This window comes from Halichoerus grypus, chromosome 10 (assembly GCF_964656455.1).
Source record: "Halichoerus grypus chromosome 10, mHalGry1.hap1.1, whole genome shotgun sequence".
Lineage (NCBI taxonomy): Eukaryota > Metazoa > Chordata > Mammalia > Carnivora > Phocidae > Halichoerus > Halichoerus grypus.
Window position 1 is genome coordinate 80,939,387 of NC_135721.1, and position 20,888 is coordinate 80,960,274.

The following is a 20,888-nucleotide window of genomic DNA, read 5'->3' on the forward strand; positions in this document are numbered from 1 at the left end:
TCTTTCAAAGAACCAGCTCCTAGTTTTGTTGATCTGTTCTACTGTTCTTTTGGTTTCTGTCTCATTGATTTCTGCTCTCATCTTTATTATTTCTCTTCTCCTGCTGGGTTTAGGCTTTATTTGCTGTTCTTTCTCCAGCTCCTTTAGGTGTAGGGTTAGGTTGTGTATTTGAGACCTTTCTTGTTTCTTGAGAAAGGCTTGTATTGCTATATACTTTCCTCTTAGGACTGCCTTTGCTGCATCCCAAAGATTTTGAACAGTTGTGTTTTCATTTTCATTTGTTTCCATGAATTTTTTTAATTCTTCTTTAATTTCCTGGTTGACCCATTCATTCTTGAGTAGGATGCTCTTTAGCCTCCATGTATTTGAGTTCTTTCTGACTTTCCTCTTGTGATTGAGTTCTAGTTTCAAAGCATTGTGGTCTGGACATATGCAGGGAATGATCCCGATCTTTTGGTACCAGTTGAGACCTGATTTGTGACCTAGGATGTGATCGATTCTAGAGAATGTTCCATGGGCACTCGAGAAGAATGTGTATTCTGTTGCTTTGGGATGGAATGTTCTGAATATATTTGTGATGTCCATTTGGTCCAGTGTGTCATTTAAAGTCTTTATTTCCTTGTTGGTGTTTTGCTTAGATGATCTGTCCATTTCAGTGAGGTGGAAGTTAAAGTCCCCCACTATTACTGTATTGTTGTCGATGTGTTTCTTTGCTTTTGTTATTAATTGGCTCATGTAATTGGCTGCTCCCATGTTAGGGGGCATAGATATTTACAATTGTTAGATCTTCTAGTTGGATAGACCCTTTAAGTAGGATATAGTGTCCTTCCTCATGTCTTATTACAGTCTTTGGTTTAAAATCTAATTTGTCTGATACAAGGATTGCCACCCCAGCTTTCTTTTGGTGTCCATTAGCATGGTAAATGGTTTTCCACCCCCTCACTTTCAATCTGGGGGTGTCTTTGGGTCTAAAATGAATCTCTTGCAGATAGCATATCAATGGGTCTTATTTTTTAATCCAATCTGATAGCCTGTGTCTTTTGATTGGGGCATTTAGCCCATTTACATTCAGGGTAACTATTGAAAGATATGAATTTAGTGCCATTGTATTGCCTGTAAGGTGACTGTTACTGTATATTGTCTGTGTTCCTTTCTGGTCTATGTTGCTTTTAGGCTCTCTCTTTGCTTAGAGGACCCCTTTCAATATTTCTTGTAGGGCTGGTTTCCTTTTGCAAATTGCTTTAGTTTTGTTTGTCCTGGAAGCTTTTTATCTCTCCTTCTATTTTCAATGACAGCCCAGCTGGATACAGTATTCTTGCCTGCATATTTTTCTCATTTAGTGCTCTGAATATATCCTGCCAGTCCTTTCTGGCCTGCCAGGTCTCTGTGGATAGGTCTGTTGCCAATCTAATGTTTCTACCATTGTAGGTAACAGATCTCTTGTCCCGAGCTGCTTTCAGGATTTTCTCTTTGTCTCTGAGACTCACAAGTTTTACTATTAGATGTTGGGGTGTTGACCTATTTTTATTGATTTTGAGGGGGGTTCTCTGTGCCTCCTGGATTTTGATGCCTGTTTCCTTCCCCAAATTAGGGAAGTTCTCTGCTATAATTTGCTCCAATATACCTTCTTCTGCCCCTCTCTCTCTTTCTTCTTCTTCTGGGATCCCAATTATTCTAATGTTGTTTCATCTTATGGTATCGCTTATCTCTTGATTTCTTCCCTCGTGATCCAGTAGTTGTTTATCTCTCTTTTTCTCAGCTTCTTTATTTTCCATCATTTGGTCTTCTATATCACTGATTCTCTCTCTTTTGCCTCATTGATCCTAGCAGTTAGCACCCCTATTTTGGATTGCACCGCATTAATAGCCTTTTTTATTTCGACTTGGTTAGATTTTAGTTCTTTTATTTCTCCAGAAAGGGTTTCTCTAATAGCTTCCATGCTTTTTTCAAGCCCAGGCAGTATCTTTAAAATCATCATCCTGAACTCTAGTTCTGACATCTTACTAATGTCCGTATTGATTTGGTCCCTGGCAGGTGGTACTGCCTCTTGTTCTTTTTCTTGAGGTGATTTTTTCCATCTTGTCATTTTGTCCAGAGGAGAAGAGATGAATGAGAGAACAAAACGCTAACAGGGTAACAACGTCCCCAGAAAATATACACTAAACAAATCAGAAAAGACCTTCCAGAAAGTGGTCACTTTTCTCTTCAGAGAGTTGCTGGTATTCTTTTCTTTGATCTCCTGTTGAGTTCGTAGGTGTTCAGAATGGTTTGATCCCTATCTAGTTGAATTCCTGGGACCAGACAAAATTTAGGTCTCCTACTCCTCCGCCATCTTGCTCCTCCGACACAGTGTTCCTTTTATAAAAAATGCCTTAAAAAAAACCTCTCACACATCTTAGTACCAGGAAAAGCTGTATTGCTCACAAGCATCACATTTGTTCTAATACTGTGGCTACTATAAACCCTGTAACTGATGTTCCTGTCTTTGCATGGCTTCTGGGAAGCTCAAAGCCAATTTATGTAGACCTTAGTGATAGCAAAAGTACACAAAACATATACTTTATGTCTTGATCTTATATCTGACTTCACTGTATAGTCCTACACCTCAACATTTCCTTTTATCCCATTTCCTCATCATTTATATATCTAAAATCTTATACAGTAATATATTTGCAGCCAACTTAAATCATTTTATGGAACTTCAGCTTCTCAACATGAGGGAATAGCAAGACCTAGACATACCTTCTGTTGTAAACAATTAGAAAACTGAACAAAATATATGAAAATTCCTGAAATTGAGCTGTGATCCCTGAGAGAAGGTAAACAAGGTGAGCCCTATTATAGTTCCAGCTTTCTGTCTGGGGGTGACTTCTAGAATGTGGAACAGGAGGGGAATCCCAAATAGAGCAGTGGTCTTGCTGAGATGGAAAGAACAGTGAATAGGGAACTATAATTGGACAATTCCCAGGGCTCACACAGGGCTATAAATTGTTCCAACCAGACAGAGTAAAGAGACTTTGTTTAATACATGGGCACTCAGTAGACATCAAAACATTCCCCAACTTAGTAGAGGGGCTGAACTAAATCTATTTTCCAGGAAAGGGTACTCTATACTTGGTTTCAAAAAAGATGAAAAACAAGCCACAAAAGGATAAAAGTGATCCACAAAAGACCTGACTGCCAGCCGAAATTTAACTCTGTAAATGAATACAAAAAATCTAGCATTCAACAATGTAAAATTCACACCCAATTAAAAAATTATTTCCCATGCAAAAAAGCAGGAAAATATTACTCATAACAGGAGAAAAATACAATCAATAATATTAGAACATTACAGAATATTCTTTAGGATTTAAAAGAAAACATGAACATAATGAAGAGATAAATGAAAAACAACAAGAACTAAAAAAATACAAATGGAATTTCTAGAGATAAAAATACAATATCTAAAGTGAAAATATCACTGAATGGTAATAACGTATTAGACCCTGAAGATGAGAGAATTTAAAGACTATTTAATAATAGAAACCACTAGAATTGAAACTATATTCCATTTAATAAAAGTGAAAAAAGAAGAGAAGTGAAGAAAAAATAAACAGCATCACTAACCTATGAGACTATATCAAGTGGTCTAATGTATGTAATTGGAGTTGTGGGGAAAAAAAAGGAAGAGGATTTAGACAAATACGGTAAATTTGAAGAAAACTAGAGAAACTACATACAACAAAGAAACTGAAAACACAAGCAGGATATAAACATGGAAAAAAGACACACCAAGGCACATCATAAAATTCTATACTCGACAAAATTATCTTTTTTTTTTTTTTTTAAGATTTATTCATTTTAGAGAGACAGTGTCCATGCAGGAAGGGGCAGAGGGGGAGGGAGAAAGAATCTGAAGCACAGACTGCACTGAGCACAGAGCCAGACGCAGGGCTCAATCCCACAACTGCGAGATCGTGACCTGAGCTGAGACCAAGAACTGGATGCTTAAATGACTGAGCCACTCAGACGCTCCCCAGCAAAACAATCTTTCAGAAATGAAGACTTTTTTTTTCAGGCAAACAAAACATTACAGAATTCAATGCCTGTAGCCTGCATTATAAGATACGTTAGGGACGCCTGGGTGGCTCAGTTGATTAAGTGTCTGCCTTCGGCTCAGGTTGTGATCCCAGGATCCTGGGATCAAGTCCCACATCGGGCTCCTTGCTCAGCAGGGAGCCTGCTTCTCCATCTGCCTGCTGCTCCCCCTGCTTGTGTTCTCTCTCTGACAAATAAATAAATAAAATCTTAAAAAAAAAAGGATATGTTAAAGGAAGTTCTTCAGGCAAATGGAAAGTCATATTCGAGGAAATCTGGATACAGATGAAGGAATGAAGAGCAGCAGAAATGGTAAATACGTGGGTAAATATAAAAAAAATTCTCTAGTTTTTCATTTCTTTAAAACAGGGATTGGAAAACATTTTAAATGGTGAGATAATAAATATGATAGGCTTGCAGGTGATACAGTCTCTGTTACAACTACTCGAGTGTGCTGTGTAGCATGAAAGCAGCCACAGATGATATCACAAATGGACATAGCTGCGTTTCAATAAAACCTTCATATGACAGGCAGCTATTGTGGGCCATGGTTTGCTAATCTCTCTTCAAAAGATAACTATTTTCAAACCAAAGTAACACAATTACTACATCTATAACACATGTAGAAGTAAAATGTATGACATTAAAGGACAAAAGAGGGGGAATAAGCAGTACTACTATAAGATTCTTAGTCTACATATGAGGTGGTATAATTTACTTAAAAGTAATCTGTAATAAGTTCATGACATATACTATAAACCCTAAAGCAACCACTAAAACCTTAACAAAAGTATAGCTAATAAGCTAATAATGGAGATAAAATGGCATCATATAAATTACTTAATTCAAAAGAAGGCAGAAAAAGAGGAAAAACGAAACAAACTTTAAGACAAATAGAAACAGCAAGGTAGTAGGTTTAAACCTAATCACATAAATAATTATGTTAAAAATAAATGATTTAGACATTCCATTTAAATAGCAGAAGTTGTCAGCTTGGAGAGAAAAGGAAGACTCAACTATACACCATCTAAAAGAAACACTTTATAGACTTAGGTTGAAAGCTAAAGGATGGGAAAAGACATGCCACGTAAACAAGAAACAAAAGAAAGCTGGAGTGGTTATATTAATATCAAAGTGGACTTTAGAAAAAGAAATATTACCAGTAATAAAAAAACACATTTCACAATAATAGAGAAATTAAATTACCAAGAGCAACTAATGATTCTAAATGTACATGTAGCTAATTCCAGAGTTTCTAAATACATGAAGCCAAAACTGACAAAAGTGAAAAGAACAAGAAACCCACAGTTATGTTCAGGAAATTCAACATACTTCTCTTAGTACTTGGTAGAGCAGTAGTCAGAAAATCATTAAAAATATAGAAAAGCTAAACTGTCACCTGACTTGATTTAATTGACATTAGTTAGAACACTCTATCCACCAACTAATATAGTTGAACACGTTTTCAAGTGCCTAAGGAGCATTCACCAAAAGAAATCTTATTCTGGGCAATAAAACAAAACTCAGTAAATTTAAAAGGACTGAAATCATACAGAGTATGTTCTCTAACCACAAAGGAATTCACTTAGAAATCATTAACAGAAAGACAAGTGAAATTCCTTTAAATGAATTAAACAACACACTTCTAAATAACCCATGGGTCAAAGAAGAAATCCAAAGGAAATTTAAAAATATTTTGAGCTGAATTAAAATAAAAAGTACAACATACCTTATGAGATGTGGCTGAAGGGGTGCCTAAAGGGATATATATAGCTTTAGATGCTTAATGTTAGAAGTTATTTTATGGAGAGAATGGAATATAATCACCTTAAAAAAAAGATTTCACTACTATTTAAATGATCCTACTCTGCTGACAAACAGCAAATCATGGACAAGACCATTTTTTATCTTTGTATCACTCATGCGGCAGGTACTTAAGAACTGTTTAAGTAAATGACTGCATTATGCACCAACACAGACTGTACACATCTGAACAAAAAATGGTTTTACAACCCTCCTGGTCCTTATGAATATTTAGCACTGTGTGAAAGATCCGCTGGCAGTCAAAGTCTGGTGAAATGCACAACTAATATTGCTCCTCTGTATTCTGTTATAATGAAATTATTGTATGTTAAAGTGAATTGTTTTACTCACTCATTTCTTCTTGCAGGGTTTCTTGTTTCTGCTTCTGAATTTTAATTTCTTGCTCCAGATCTTCTATCTTGCTGTTTTTATTAGCTAACTTTTGATTTAGTTCTTTCATTAAACGTTCATAATCAGCTATTTCCATATTCATCAATGTGGTTTGCTGGGCATCCTGCACATATCAGAAATAAAAGATCCACATGTTGGTAGATCAGTTAATTTTATTTGTAAAATTGCTAATTGCATAACTGTAAATTATGCCAAAGGGATAAACACATTCTATTATGCTTTTCTGTAATATAGAAAGTTTACACATCATATGAAGAAACTAGAAGTTGGTACTTTCTATTTTTGTAATTTTATAAAATATTTTCATTGAAGTTCATCATAACTTTCATTAACCACAATTGATAGTTCTACTCATGGAGTTCTTATTTATAAAATGTTAGCATTTAAGAAGCTCTATTTATACCTTTCTTTTTAGCCTCATCTTTGAAAAAAGTAGAGAAAAATTAGCCAAAGTTTTAAGTATAATATGAATTCCAACTTTTGACATTAATTAAATCTTCATGTGTCATAAAGCAATCCTGTACAAAAAAATGAAGTATCAAACCATTTGTGAACCTAGATTCTTCTGAAAAGATAGGAGTGAGAGAAATCTTAAACTTTCATTCTTTTGAGGCTAACAATTTATATATGGCTATGTTAGTTTTGAAATATTTCCTTTCTAAACTCTCAGAATCGTTTAACACTGTGAATATTGACCTCAGTTTTGAATCTGGTGTTTTATTTTACCTTTCTAACCAGCTCTAATTCTTGCATGGTTTTCTGAAGCTGTTTCTTTTCCTTCTGAAGTTGCAGTTGAAGTTCTTCAAGTTCATTTACAGAATTGGCATGCTCCTGAAATTAAAAAATACCACCCCCCCACCCCCCCAAACAAACCAACATTAAAAAAGGTATTGTTAGGGTCTATAAAATAAATCTGACATACTGAAATAAAAAAAGCTTGAAAATCTTTAAATATTTAAAAAACACGCACCCCAAAATCATAGCTTGGGATTCTCAACTTCATAGTTGACATACATTAAGGAATTAATGAACTCTGTTGTATTCACAAATGCTACTCATTAGTAAGTCTTTCCTTCACTTAAATAGTATGATATAAGTGTCACTATATAACATGAACTAATTCCACAGGACTGTTTTTACCTTTATCTTCTGCTCTTTCTGAAGTTTTTCGGCTTCCAACTCTTTGTCTGCCACTGCCTTGGCTTTTTGGACTTCTAAAATCTGTACTTCTAATAACTTTGCATTAGACTGTAGTATCTCAATACGAGCTAAGAGATCTTCATTATCAGAACTTAATTTTTCGCACTAGAATGACAAATGATTCACTACTGTAAACATGTAGAAAATATGTACAGGAGAGGAAGAATAAAATGATACATTGTAAGATTGTTGGCACAGTATGAAAAATGAAGATTTTAAAAACAATTCCACATAATGTAAAATCAAGAGTAAGTTTAAAATACTATTACTGTTAAAATAAATTCTGCAAACATTACAAGAGACCAGGAGCACTGGCAAAGGAAAAGGGAAAAAAGAAACCAAAACCAAAACCAAAACACCCCAGGGAGCTGAGATTAGAGCAATAGATAAGACATGATAGTTGTCAGTTGTTTTGTCATATTCTTCTCCCAACAATGGGAAGAACAAAATGAAATTTTCTATTAATTTTAATGAATTTAATTTTTTATGCAAAATTTTTGAAATTGAAATATACTTATTACATTTTTCATGTCTGCATTTACTCAACTTAAAATTACCTGAAAAGTCCTCTCAACAAAGTGGGTGTAGAGGAATGTACCTCAACATAATAAAGGTCATATATGATAAGCCCTCAGCTACATCATACTCAGTGGTGAAAAGCTTTTCCTCTAAGATCAGGGACAAGATAAGAATCCCACTCTTATTTATCAAAGTATTAGAAGTCCTAGCCACAGCAATAAGCAAGAAAAAGAAAAGGCATCCAAAGTAGAAAGGAAGAAGTAAAACTGTCACTATTTGCAGATGACAGGATACTATGTATAGAAAACCCTAAAGACTCCCCCCAAAAATGTGAGACCTAATAAAAGAATTCAGTAGAGCTGCAGAATACAAGATCAATATACAGAAATCTGTTGTGTTTCTATACACGAATAACAAACTATCAGGAAGAAAAATTAAGACTAAGTAATCCCACACAACCGCATCAAAAAGAAAAAAAAAAAACCTAGTAACCAAAGAGGTGAAAGATTTGTACATTTAAAACTATAAGACACTGATGAAATAAATTGAAGATGACACATATAAATGGAAAGATACTCTATGCTCATAGACTGGAAGAATTAATATTTTCTGAAAGTACAAATACTGTTACACTGACCAAAGCAATCTATAGGTTCAATGCAATTCCTATCAAAAATCCAATGGCATTTTTCACAGAACTAGAACAACAATTCTAAAATTTGTACAAAACCACTAAAGAGCCCAAATAGCCAAAGCAATCTTGAAAAAAAAACCTGGAGGTATCATGCTCCCCGATTTCAAACTATATTATAAAACTATAGTACTCAAAACAGTATGGTGCCGGCATAATAACAGACACATTGATCAATGAAACAGAAAAAAGAGCCCAGAAATAAACCCATGTATATATGGTCAATTCATTTATGACAAAGGAGCCAAGAATATACAATGAGAAAAGGACAGTCTCTTCAATAAATGGTGTTGGGCAAGTTGGATGGACACATGCAAAAGAATGAAACTGGACCACTATCTTACACCTTACACAAAAATTAACTCAAAATGGCATAAAATTTGAATATAAGACCTGAAACCTATTAAGACTCCTAGAGATTGGCAGTAAACTCCTTGACATTGGTCTTGTCAATAATTTTTTGAACCTGACATCAAAGGCAAAGGCAACAAAAACAAAAATCAACACATGCGACTGCATCAAACTCAAAAGCTTCTTTACAGCAAAAGAAACCATCAAGAGAATGAAAAGGCAATGTACTGAATGGAAGAGATTACTTGTAAATCCTGTAGCTGATAATGGGTTAATATCCTAAATAAAGAACTCCTACAACTCAATAGCAAAAAACCAAACAGTTTGATTTAAAAATGGGCAGAATATCTAAATAGACATTTTCCCAAAGACATATAGATGGCCAATAGGTACATGAAAAGATGTTCAATGTCATGGATCATTAGAGAAATGCAAATCAAAACCACAATGAAATATCATCTCATACCTGTTAGAATGGCTACTATTAAACAACAACAACAACAACAACAACAACAACCAGAAACAACAAGTGTTGGCAAAGATGTTGAGAAAAGGGAACCCTTGTGTACTGTTGGTGAAAATGTAAATTGGTGCAGCCACTGTGGAAAACAGTATGGGAAGTTCCTTAAAAAATTAAAAACAGAACTACCATATGATCCAATAATTCCACTTCTGTGTATTTATTCAAAGAAAACAAAAACACTAACTCAAAAAGATATATGTACAGCCATATTCACTGCAGCATGACTAACAATAGCCAGGATAAAGGATACAACCTAAGTGATCAGTGATGGATGAATGGATAAAGAAAATGTGGTGTATTCATACAATAGAATATTATTTGGCCATACAGAAGTATGAAATCTTGCCATCTGTGACAACATGAATGGACCTTGAGAGCAGTATGCTAAGTGAAGTAAGTCAGATAAAGACAAATACTGTATGATTTCACTTATATGTAGAATTGAAAAAAAATAACAGCTAAGCTCATAGAGAGAAGAGATGTTGCCAGAGGCACAGGGTGGGGTGTGGGTGAAATCAGTGAAGGGGGTCAAAGGGTGCAAACGTACAGTTATAAAATAAATAAACCATGAAATGTAATATATAGCATAGTGCTATAGTTAATAAGGTATTGAATATTTGAAAGTTGCTAAAAGAGTAAACCTTAAAATTCTAATTGCAAGAAAAAAATTCTTTAACTATGTATGGTGGCAGGTATTAACTAGATTTCACAATATATACAAATCATGATGTTGTACACCTGAAACTAAAGTAACATAATGTTATATGTCAATTATACCTCAAAATTTTTTTTTACCTGAAAAGTTGAATTCCTTAATTGTCTTGTAAGGTCTTCTATGTGATGCTCAAAATTATTAGCACGTTCTTTTTCCACATCCAGCTGCTCTGACTGCTTATCATATTCTAATAAAAGATTCTTCAAAAAAAGGCAAAAGGATTTAACTTCAGGCAATTATTATACATTCAACCAGACTGTATTATCAAACCATCTTGATATAACATTTATGAGTCCATTCTGAAAGCTTAAAGTATTTAAATTCAACATTTGGTAGAATATCTAACTGGCATTATATAATAAAATTAGTATAATTCAGATGACTTTTAGTATGGGGAGGAACTATTAGCAAAATGATTTTACATTTATACAATATAGTATCTGCAAGTTAAATATTCTAGTCATCAACAAAAATAAACTTCTGAAACATAAACAAAAGTTAGAGAAGGAGAAGAAAAAGTTTAACTTGGTTGCCTTAACTAACTCCACCTAAAGAATTCTGATAGGGAAATGTTTTAGGCCCAGCCTAATATAAGGTAGAAGTGCTAATGGAGGAACATAGGAAGATATTTTATAAAAACAGTGTCTCATACTCTGTGGCAAAATGTTTAACATTTTCTGAACTCTAAAACCAATGGAATTTTCTTTAATATTTCTGGTTTGTGCCTACTCAAGAACAAAATGCCCAGACTGGCCTTTTTGTGACATACTAGCAAATCAGGTTATCCTCCAAAATATGTACATGAGATTCACTGTTTCCAGACTGTATGTGGGATATTTTTTTTTTTTTCTTCCTCTCTCCTCTCTTATAAATCCTGTTTTCACTTTTGTTCCTGGAGAACTACTGACTGTTCTCCTTCACATAAATGAATTTTTGTGCATAATAACAAACAAAATCTGAGTTTTCTTTGAAAGTTTACTTTGGAAAGTCTCAAAAGTGGCCTTCATCCAGACCAGGACCTCTTGAGTCCTTGGCTCCCCTTCCCAGACTCCTTTGGGGTCTCGTGTGTGACAATTATATGCTCTTTCTGATTCCTGCTTGCCAAATCTGATTCTTGGCCAAATCTAATTTTGTTTCTAATTCTGATTTATACATAATCAACTATTATCCACACTGGTAGCTGAGTGTTAGAATCTGGGTTTCAATTTTATGGTCTATCCATCTTGTGATAGGTAAAAGCCAGGAATTGGGAATCTAGAAGCTGGCTTATAAATTTGTTTGTTCATGTTTATTTGTCTGAGGATTCTGTTACTTCCTGGCATATTGAGAAATCATTTGTGTTCTTTTCCACAGAGAGAAGATTTCACGTTTGTTTTGCATTTGTGTAAATTCCTCTAACTCCACAGATCAGAGATCTTTATCCTCTTAAACTCTATCTGGTCTTCTTTGTTTTTACTCGCTATGGTTCTAATAGTTGTCAAGGACTGCAAAAATTGAGTATCAAAGCTGACTCTAGTAAATAATGGCTCCCTACAGGAAATTCTGACTATAATCATATATTATTCCTAAGGGGAGCACTGGAACAAAAAATGAATGCCATGCACGCAATGGTCTAATTTCCTTGATGCATATGCTGATGCTTCTTCTCAGCAAAGAGTAATTATGAATTATCATCCCTTCAGAACTGTTGCATGTTCAGATCTTAAAAAAAAAAACAACTGATAAAGATGATGATTATAAGTGATACGAAGACTGGAAAAAGAAACTAGCCAAATTCACAAGTAATCCACAAAATTACTGAGCATCCTAATATTGATGCTCCTTAAGGAACCTAATATATATTTATATTTATATTCTTATACTTGCTCAGTTATAAGTCTGTTTTTACAAAAAGCGATAATTTTTTTTTAATTTCATTTTTTATTTAAATACTAGTAATATATATGGTAAAATTGGTTTCAGGTGTAGAATTTGGTGATACATCACTTACATATAATTCCCAGTGCTCATCACAAGTGCCCTCCTTAATACTCATCACCCATTTAGCCCATCCCCCCCCGCCTCCCCCCATCAACCCTCAGTTTGTTCTCTATAGTTAATTCCTCTTTTTCCCTTCTGCTATGTTCATCTGTTTTGTTTCTTAAATTCCACATATGAGTGAAATCATATGGTACTTGTGTTTTTCTGACTTATTTTGCTTAGCATAATACACTCTAGCTCCATCTACGTTGTTGCAAATGGCAAGATTTCATTCTTTTTGATGGCTGAGTAACATTCCATTGTGTGTGTGTGTGTGTGTGTGTGTGTGTGTGTGTGTGAATGTATATATGCCACATCTTCTTTATCCATTCATCTGTCAATGGACATTTGGGTTCTTTCTATAGTTTGGCTATTGTTGATAATGCTGCTATAAATATCAGGGTGCATGTACCCCTTTGAATCACTTTTTGTATCCTACTACTACCCAGTAGTGCAATTGCTGGGTCGTAGGGTAGCTCTATTTTCAACTTTTTGAGGAACCTCTGTACTGTTTTCCAGAGTGGCTGCACCAGCTTGCATTCCCACCAACAGTGTAAGGTTTCCCTTTCTCCACAACCTCACCAACGTCTGTTGTCTCCTGAGTTGTTAATTTTAGCTATTCTGACAAGAGTGAGGTGGTATCTCATTGTAGTTTTGATTTGTATTTCCCTGAGGATAAGTGATGTTGAGCATCTTTTTAAAATGTATCTGCTAGGGATGCCTGGGTGGCTCAGTTAGTTAAGTGCCTGCCTTCGGCTCAGGTCATAGGGTCTTGCTCAGCGGGGAGCCTGCTTCTCCCTCTGCCTGCTGCTCCCCCTGCTTGTGCGTGTGCTCTGACAAATAAATAAATCAAAATCTTTAAAAAAAATGTGTCTGCTAGTCATCTGGATGTCTTCTTTGGAAAAATGTCTGTTCATATCTTCTACCCATTTCTTAACTGGATTATTTAGTTTTTGGGTGTTGAGTTTTATAGATTTTGGATACGAACCCTTTATCAGATATGTCATTTGCAAATACCTTCTCCCATTCTGTCAGTTGTCTTTTGGTTTTGTTGACTTCTTCCTTTGCTGTGCAAAAGCTTTTTATCTTGATGAAGTCCTAATAGTTCATTCTTGCTTTTGTTTCCCTTGCTCCCGGCAACATGTCTAGTAAGAAGTTGGGGTGGCTCAGGTGGCTGAGGTCAAAGAGGTTGCTGCCTGTGTTCTCCTCTAGGATTTTGATGGTTTTCTGTCTCACATTTAGGTTTTCCATCCATTTTGAATTTATTTTTGTGTAGTGTAAGAAAGTGGTCCAGTTTCATTCTTTTGTAAGTTGTTGTCCAGTTTTCCCAAAAGCATTTATTGAAGAGATTTTTTCCATCAAGTATTCATTTCTGCTTTCTCGAAGATTAATTGACCATATAGTTGTGGGTCTATATATGGCTTTTCTTTTCTGTTCCATTGATCTATGTGTCTGTTTTTGTGCCAATACCATACTGTCTTGATGATTACAGTTTGTAATATAGCTTGAAGTCCAGAATTGTGATGTCTCCAGGTTTGCTTTGCTTTTAGTGATTATCATTTTTTTTTTTTTTAAGATTTTATTTATCTGACAGACAGAGACAGAGCGAGAGAGGGAACGCAAGCAGGGGGAGTGGGAGAGGGAGAAGCAGGCCCCCTGCAGAGCAGGGAGCCCGATGTGGGGCTCGATCCCAGGACGCTGGGACCACGACCCGAGCCGAAGGCAGATGCACAACAACTGAGCAACCCAAGCACCCCAGTGATCATCATTCTTAAACATATCAGCACTGCTGATTTAATCTTAAATCCTGATGTTTCATCACAAATGAAATTCCTACCTTACTCAAAGATTTAGAAAATTTTACAACTATAAAACCTATTTTTAAAAATGTTTTAATAGACTTCATTTTTTTTTCTTTAGAGCAGTTTTAGGTTCACACCAATACTGAGAGGAAGGTACATAGATTTCCCATTACCCCTCCACCCCAAATGCAGAGCCTCTGACATTATCAACAAGCCCCACCACAGTGGTACATTTATTGTAACTGATGACCCTACAAGGACACATCATCCTCCAAAGTCCATAGTTTACATTAGGGTTTACTTTTGGTGTTATACATTCTCTAGGTTTGGAAAAATTTAAAATGACATACATCCTCCATTATAGATTATCATACAGAGTAGTTTCACAAGCTAAAAATCCACAGAGGATTTTCCCACCTCTTTCCATTTTCCCCCCACTTATTTATCCCTTCCTTCCCCAAACCCCTGGGTACCACTGATTGCTTTTTTTCTCAACTGTCTTTTGCCTTTTCCAGAATGTCATATAGTTGGAATCATACATTATGTAGACATTTCAGATTGGCTTCTTTTGCTTGGTAATAGTATACATTTAAGTTTCCTCCACACCTTTTCATGGCTTGATAGCTCATTTCTTTTTAGTGCTGAATAATACTCCATTGTTTGAATGTACCACAGCTTATCTATTCACCTACTGAAGGCCACTCTGGTTGTTCCCAAATTTTGGCAATTATAAATACAGCTGCTATAAACACCTATGTGCAGGTTTTTGTGTGGGTATGTTTTCAACTGCGTTGGGTAAATACCAATGGTTACTAGATTGTATGGTAAGAGTAGGTTTAGTTTCGTAAGAAACTGCCAAATTTCTCCCCAAATGTCCGTACTTACTCTTTTGCAACCCCACCAGAGTTCCTAAATGAGAGTTCCTGTTGCTCCATGTCCTTGTCAGCATTTGGTAGTGTTGGTGTTTCAGATTCTGGCCATTCTAATAGGTGTGCAGTGGTTATCTCATTGTTTTCATTTGTACTTCCCTGATAACATATGGTGTGGAGTATCTTTATATGCTTATTTGCCATCTCTTTATCTTCTTTGGTGTGGTATCTGTGAAGTTTTTGGCCCATTTTTAAAATCAGGTTTCGGTTGAGTTTTAGTGGTTCTTTGCATATTTTGGGATAACAGTCCTTCATCAGATATATGTCCTTTGCAAATATTTTCTCCCAGTCTATGCCTTCTCATTCTCTTGATATTATCTTTCACAGAACAGCAATTTGTAATTTAAATGAAGTATATATAGCTTATCAATTCTTTAATGGGTCAGGCCTTTGGTGTTCTATCTAAAAAGTCATTGCCATACCCAAATTAACTAGGTTTTATCCCATTATCTTCTAGGAATTTCATGTCTTATGTTTTACATTTAGGCTTGTGATCCACTGAGTTAATTTTTGTGAAGGACATAAGGTCTGTGTCTAGATTCCGTTTGTTTTGTATGTGCATGTCCAGTTGTTCCAGCACCATTTGTTGAAAAGATTACCTTTGCTCTACTGTCAAAGAACAGTTGACTATATTTATGTGGGTCTTTTTCTGGGCTCTCTATTCTGTTCCACTGATCTATCTGTCTATTCTTTCACCAACACCACATTGTCTTGATTGCTGTAGTGTTATAGTTAAGTCTTGAGGTCAGGTTAATCCTCCCATTTTGTTCTTCTTCAATATTGTGTTGCCTTTTCTGAGTCTGACCTATATCATTTTCCAAAGAGCTTTTTACATTTGTTGAAAGGCATGTCTTTTCCTATGAGTATTCTCATTATTGCAGTTATACCTTCTGTTCTTGTCTCACAGTTGATATTCTATTCTCTTTTTTCAGACTTTTGAAATCTATATTCTAAACAAAGAATCTGGCATACCTGGTCTACCCATGGAGGAAAAATTAATAAAACATATTATGGGGTTCTTAAAATTGAAAGAAGCAAATTGCTAATGGCTCATAAAAGACAAGCCTATATTTAAACTCAAATAAGTGTTTTACAAAATGAATTTGTCAGATACCTTTATATATTAAGGATATTAATCCCCTGTCATATTTTCATGTTAATTTTATATTTTTATTATAGTTCAGTCTCTTTTTCTTTGTAACTTCTTTAACTGCTTTAAGTTTAGAAACATATTTCATATCCAGAACTCAAATGATTAAGTGTCTTATACTGGGTTTTTAAAAATCCCTTTCACATTTGACAAAACTCTTTAAATCCATCTAGAATTTATTTTGGTGTGTGGGAGTGAAGTAAAAATCTGACTAAATTATTCTGAAATAGTTATTTAATTCCTTCTTTGTTGGTTTCTATGTTTTTAGATCTTACTGGAGTAGTATATAGCATAGCTTACTTGGTGTTAGAACAGATCTGGAACCAGACTGCCTGAATCCAATCCTAGCTTTACTATGTTACTTGCTCTGTGATTTGAGTCTCTTAATCTCTTTGTGCCTCGGATTCCTCACTTGTAAACTAGCAATGTTAGTAACATATTTCTTGGGGTTCTTTTGAGAATTAAGTGTGATAAGATATGTAAAGTGCTTAGAAGAGAGCCTGGCCTAGAAGTGTTTGTTGTTATACAGAAGTCTCTATGTCTTCTGTTAATGTCTTATTTCTACATCAGACCTGTATCACATTATTATGGTTTCATAATAAATTTTAGCATCTGCTAAAGCAAGATGTCCATTTTCTTTTTTCACTTAAAAAGTATTAACTATTCTTGTGAGCTTATTTTCCATTTGAAACTTAGAATGATCAAGATTGCCCAGTCAAAAAAAATCCTAGATTTTTTAGTGAGATTGTTTTGGAACATGTAAACCAACCTGAAAACTAGTATTTCAAATAATAATAGTTGCCATATATATGTTCTGTAGTTTTCTTCATGAAGGCCAAATTTTCTCATTAAAGTTCTTCCAAAAATTTTATTTTTTGGCTATTATGGAATTTTCTTCTTTCAATCAATCCCACTTGGCTTACTTTCTTGTCCCTACCACCCACATTTATTGTTCTACACAGTAAGTTTCTTATATTTTTGTCTACTTTTTATTATTGCCACTGGAATTTAAGTCCTAAGAGGGCACAAATTTAGTGTATTTGGTTGACTGCACCTCCCTAGAACTCAGTATTCGGCCTGACTGTATAAATATTTGCCAAATAGATACATAAAAGAATGTAATGGCATTTATCTTACATTTAATGATGTCATTGCACTCTCATTTTATTTTTTTTTTATAATAGATTCTCATGTTAGGTTGACAAGCATTATTACCTCCAAATAATGCATTCACTTTCTTTTTAAACTGTTGTTTGAGCTTCAAGTTTATTCACTTGGCCAGAATATAAAATAATAACAGTAATAATAGCCATCTTTTTTGTTACTTATTTTATTAGGAAATCCCAAAACAGAATTTTAGTTTTAAAAAAATAATAGCTTGAAGGAACTTTAAAGCTTAGACACTTAAAATCTTGATACTAGGATGCTACCACATTACACAAAAAAATAGAAAAAAGGATTTACTAAAAAATACAAGGTGACTGTGTTATGGACAAGAGTTTCACATTTCTAGTACATTCCTTAACTTAGAAGTTACAAATATAACTTGCTATTAAAATAACTATTTTTACCTTATAGCTTTCTGCTCCTTGAATGAGATCTCTCATGGAAGTAGACAACTGATCCTTTTCTGATCGAACAGATTCTAGCTCTTCTCGTAGACTCTGGGCCTATTTTAAATATAAGAAGTTTTTTATGGACAGAAGTACTAGATTTTCTAACATGTAAAATTCTTGAAGCTTGCATTTTTAAGTCCCCTTACCTCTTTTTTGCTAGAATCTAGTTCTTTCTTTGCCTTCACAGCAACCAGTTTTATCTTATTTATTTTTTCCTCTTTCTCTTTGGATTCTTTTTCCAGATATCCTAAAAACACAAAATGAAAGAATTATATATGAACTCAAAAGGAAAAAAACCCAATTTACTTACTTTAGCCTTTGAAATTGACCTTTAACTGGGAACACAAAATCTGTAATTTGGAATTAAAAGTAATGAAATAAATAGCAAAAATATTAATATTTTTTAAGTGAAAGCTTATTCATTGCCTAAGCAAGGCAAACAATGTAAAAAATTTCCTGCAATCAATCAAAATAGCCTACTTTTCTTAAAAATCATTTCATAAGCAGCTAGAAATTAGAGAGGGTGGTAGTACTCCTTTAATGTTAGAAGATTTCCTAGAGGGCACCTGGGTGGCTCAGTTGGTTAAGAGTCTGCCTTTGGCTCAGATCAAGATCTCAGGGTCCTAGAATCAAGCCCCTTATCGGGTTCCCTGCTCAGTGAGGAGTTAGCTTCTCCCTCTCCCTTTGCCCTTCCCCACCCCCACTTGTGCTCTCTCTCCTTCAAATAAATAAATAAAATCTTAAAAAAAAAAAAAAAAAGATTTCCCAGAAACTCAAGTACTGTAGGACTTTCGGTGGCAATCTGCAAATCAGGGTCATGTAGGGGAAATACCAGACACAGTTAAATACTTAGGCTCTATAGGCACACTCCTCTTGGTTGGCAGGTGTAATTTTTACAACTAAACCCATAATGTGTTTTACGTACCCAATCCTGATCTCTCCCTTAATGTCTTTAGCCATCTCCTCTATTTCAACTCCTGTGTTCCAGATCTTAATTCTTGCTATTTCTGCTTAAGTCACGATCTGAATTTCTGTTCTTGCTCGTTATTCTAGATGCACCTGTGCTCACAGCCTCTGCCTTCCTCTGCTGCTACAGGTGACTGTTCTGTGTGTGTGCAGCACTGGCCAGCTGTTCCACTTCTGCATTTCATTCTATAACCTTCTCACCCACTCAGGCATCAGTGCAGCAATGCTCCCTCTTTCTTGTGCAGCAAATCCCCCTAATGGATTTTTTCCCAACATGCAAAAAGGAAAATATCAAGGGCTTTAAAGCTAAGAGCAAACAGTGGAAGGACCAAAGAGGATGGGAAGAGGTCACAAAAGGACTGGTGAAACATCGCACACACACAAAAAGGCAAATCGCCACACTTCCCATCTGGCTATTGTCTCATCTCTTTCTTGTATAGCAAAACTCCGTGTAAGAGTTGTGTACACATGCTCTCAAATTTCTCTTCCCCCATTTTTTTTCTTGAACTCATTTCAATCAGGCTCTGGCCTTAGCATATCACAGAACAGGTTATCAAGTTACTAATGACCTCTATGCTGCGTAATCTAATGATTAGTTCATTGTACTAATGTTACCTGACCTATAGCAGCATTTGCCATGGTTAAATATTTGTTCCCTTTTGAAACACTTCTATCACTTGCACTTCATTGGTCTTAATTTCTAAGACATTTTATGCTCTGGGTTTTCCTAACTCACTGGCTACTCCTTCTCAATCTCCTTTGCTGTTCCTGTCTTTCAGATTTCTAAATGACAGATTAATTGTCTCTGGTCTTCTTTTTTCTACATTCACTTCCTTGGTGATCTCCATTTTATGGCTTTTAATGCAACTATTATGTTAACTACAACTTTTTATCTCTGGTCTAGCTCCCTCCCCCTAACTCCAGATTTGCATATTTAGCAATCTACCTGACATTTCCATTAGGGTTGTTATATAACATGTCTCAAACTGAGTTCCTAATTTCATCTAACTCTACCTGCCTCAATTATCCACCTCAAGAAAATAGGATTCATCATAAAATCTTACAACTTCCTCCTCTCCCTCTTCTCCATCAGACTAATTGGGCACTAAACTGAAGGATTATGGGCACATTACTTAATACTTCTAAGTATTTGTTTCTTCATTTTTAAATGGGAATAAAATAGCTACCGCGTAATGTTAGTATGATGAAGATGCGTTAGGAAAAAGTCCCAATTGCTCTGCACACGTTCTTTTGCTTTTGTGACGGGACTCCTGCCTCTCCAGGAACTTCTTGGTATGCTCCTTAATCTTATATATATTAACATACATGCACCTGCTGTTCCCTCCTGCCTCTTCTCTTGTCAAATTTCTCATTCTTCAAGACACAACAAAAGTACAGCCTATTCTGTGATGTTTTTTCCTAACTCAAGACAGTTAATCATGCCTTCCTGTAGCGCCAGCACTGTATCTTGTCCACACCTCAAACTACTGCAATAACAGCCCCTTCTGGCACTGAACTCTTTGAAGACATGGTCTGTATCTTAATCACTCTGCTATTAATATAGTCTGGCATTCAAATAAAGTTTGCTAAATGAATGAAAAATCCCAAAACAATCATGGAACCATTTATAAAGGGAATCACATCAGTCCTTTGGATTAAACAAGAAAGTGGTAATTTTGGAAGGGAAGGCAAACAGATGGCAGAGAAGCAAGAATGGGGACATTAGAAAGAGACAGCTAGTTATTATGATTAAACAACTCATTAACTGGTTACTACATTTCTCAACAGACTCTAACACTACAAGAATCTGTGTAATTCATTGCAACAATATATGCAAAACCATACTTACCTATTTTTTCTTCCAGCTCTTTTACTAAAGAAGGTTGATCATTTTCTACAGGTGGTTTCTCTAAGGAATCCTAGATTTTATAGGAAAAACAAAAAGAAAATCACTTCATTCCCCACGATGAACTGGCCATCATGTCATGCATGAGAAAATCCTCATTAAAGAAAATTCACATAAAAGGGAATTTGATGAAGTCTTTTTCCTACCTTGACAGACCAGGTAATCCTGACCTTATTAGGCATATAGTATTTACTATAAAAAAACAAA

General features: G+C 35.1%; 1 protein-coding gene across 2 annotated transcripts in view; it reads right to left on the reverse strand.

Moving 5' to 3' along the window:
- Positions 1-20,888, reverse strand: part of GCC2 (GRIP and coiled-coil domain containing 2) — a 73,080-nt gene that overhangs the window by 41,040 nt on the left and 11,152 nt on the right. For both annotated transcript variants that reach the window (XM_078056692.1, XM_078056693.1), the window contains 7 exons: positions 20,625-20,694; positions 17,956-18,056; positions 17,765-17,863; positions 10,374-10,493; positions 7,435-7,599; positions 7,021-7,125; positions 6,235-6,397 (listed from right to left, as the gene is read on the reverse strand). In XM_078056692.1, the coding sequence (XP_077912818.1) occupies positions 6,235-6,397; positions 7,021-7,125; positions 7,435-7,599; positions 10,374-10,493; positions 17,765-17,863; positions 17,956-18,056; positions 20,625-20,694 (823 nt within the window). The remainder of the gene's footprint in view (positions 1-6,234; positions 6,398-7,020; positions 7,126-7,434; positions 7,600-10,373; positions 10,494-17,764; positions 17,864-17,955; positions 18,057-20,624; positions 20,695-20,888) is intronic.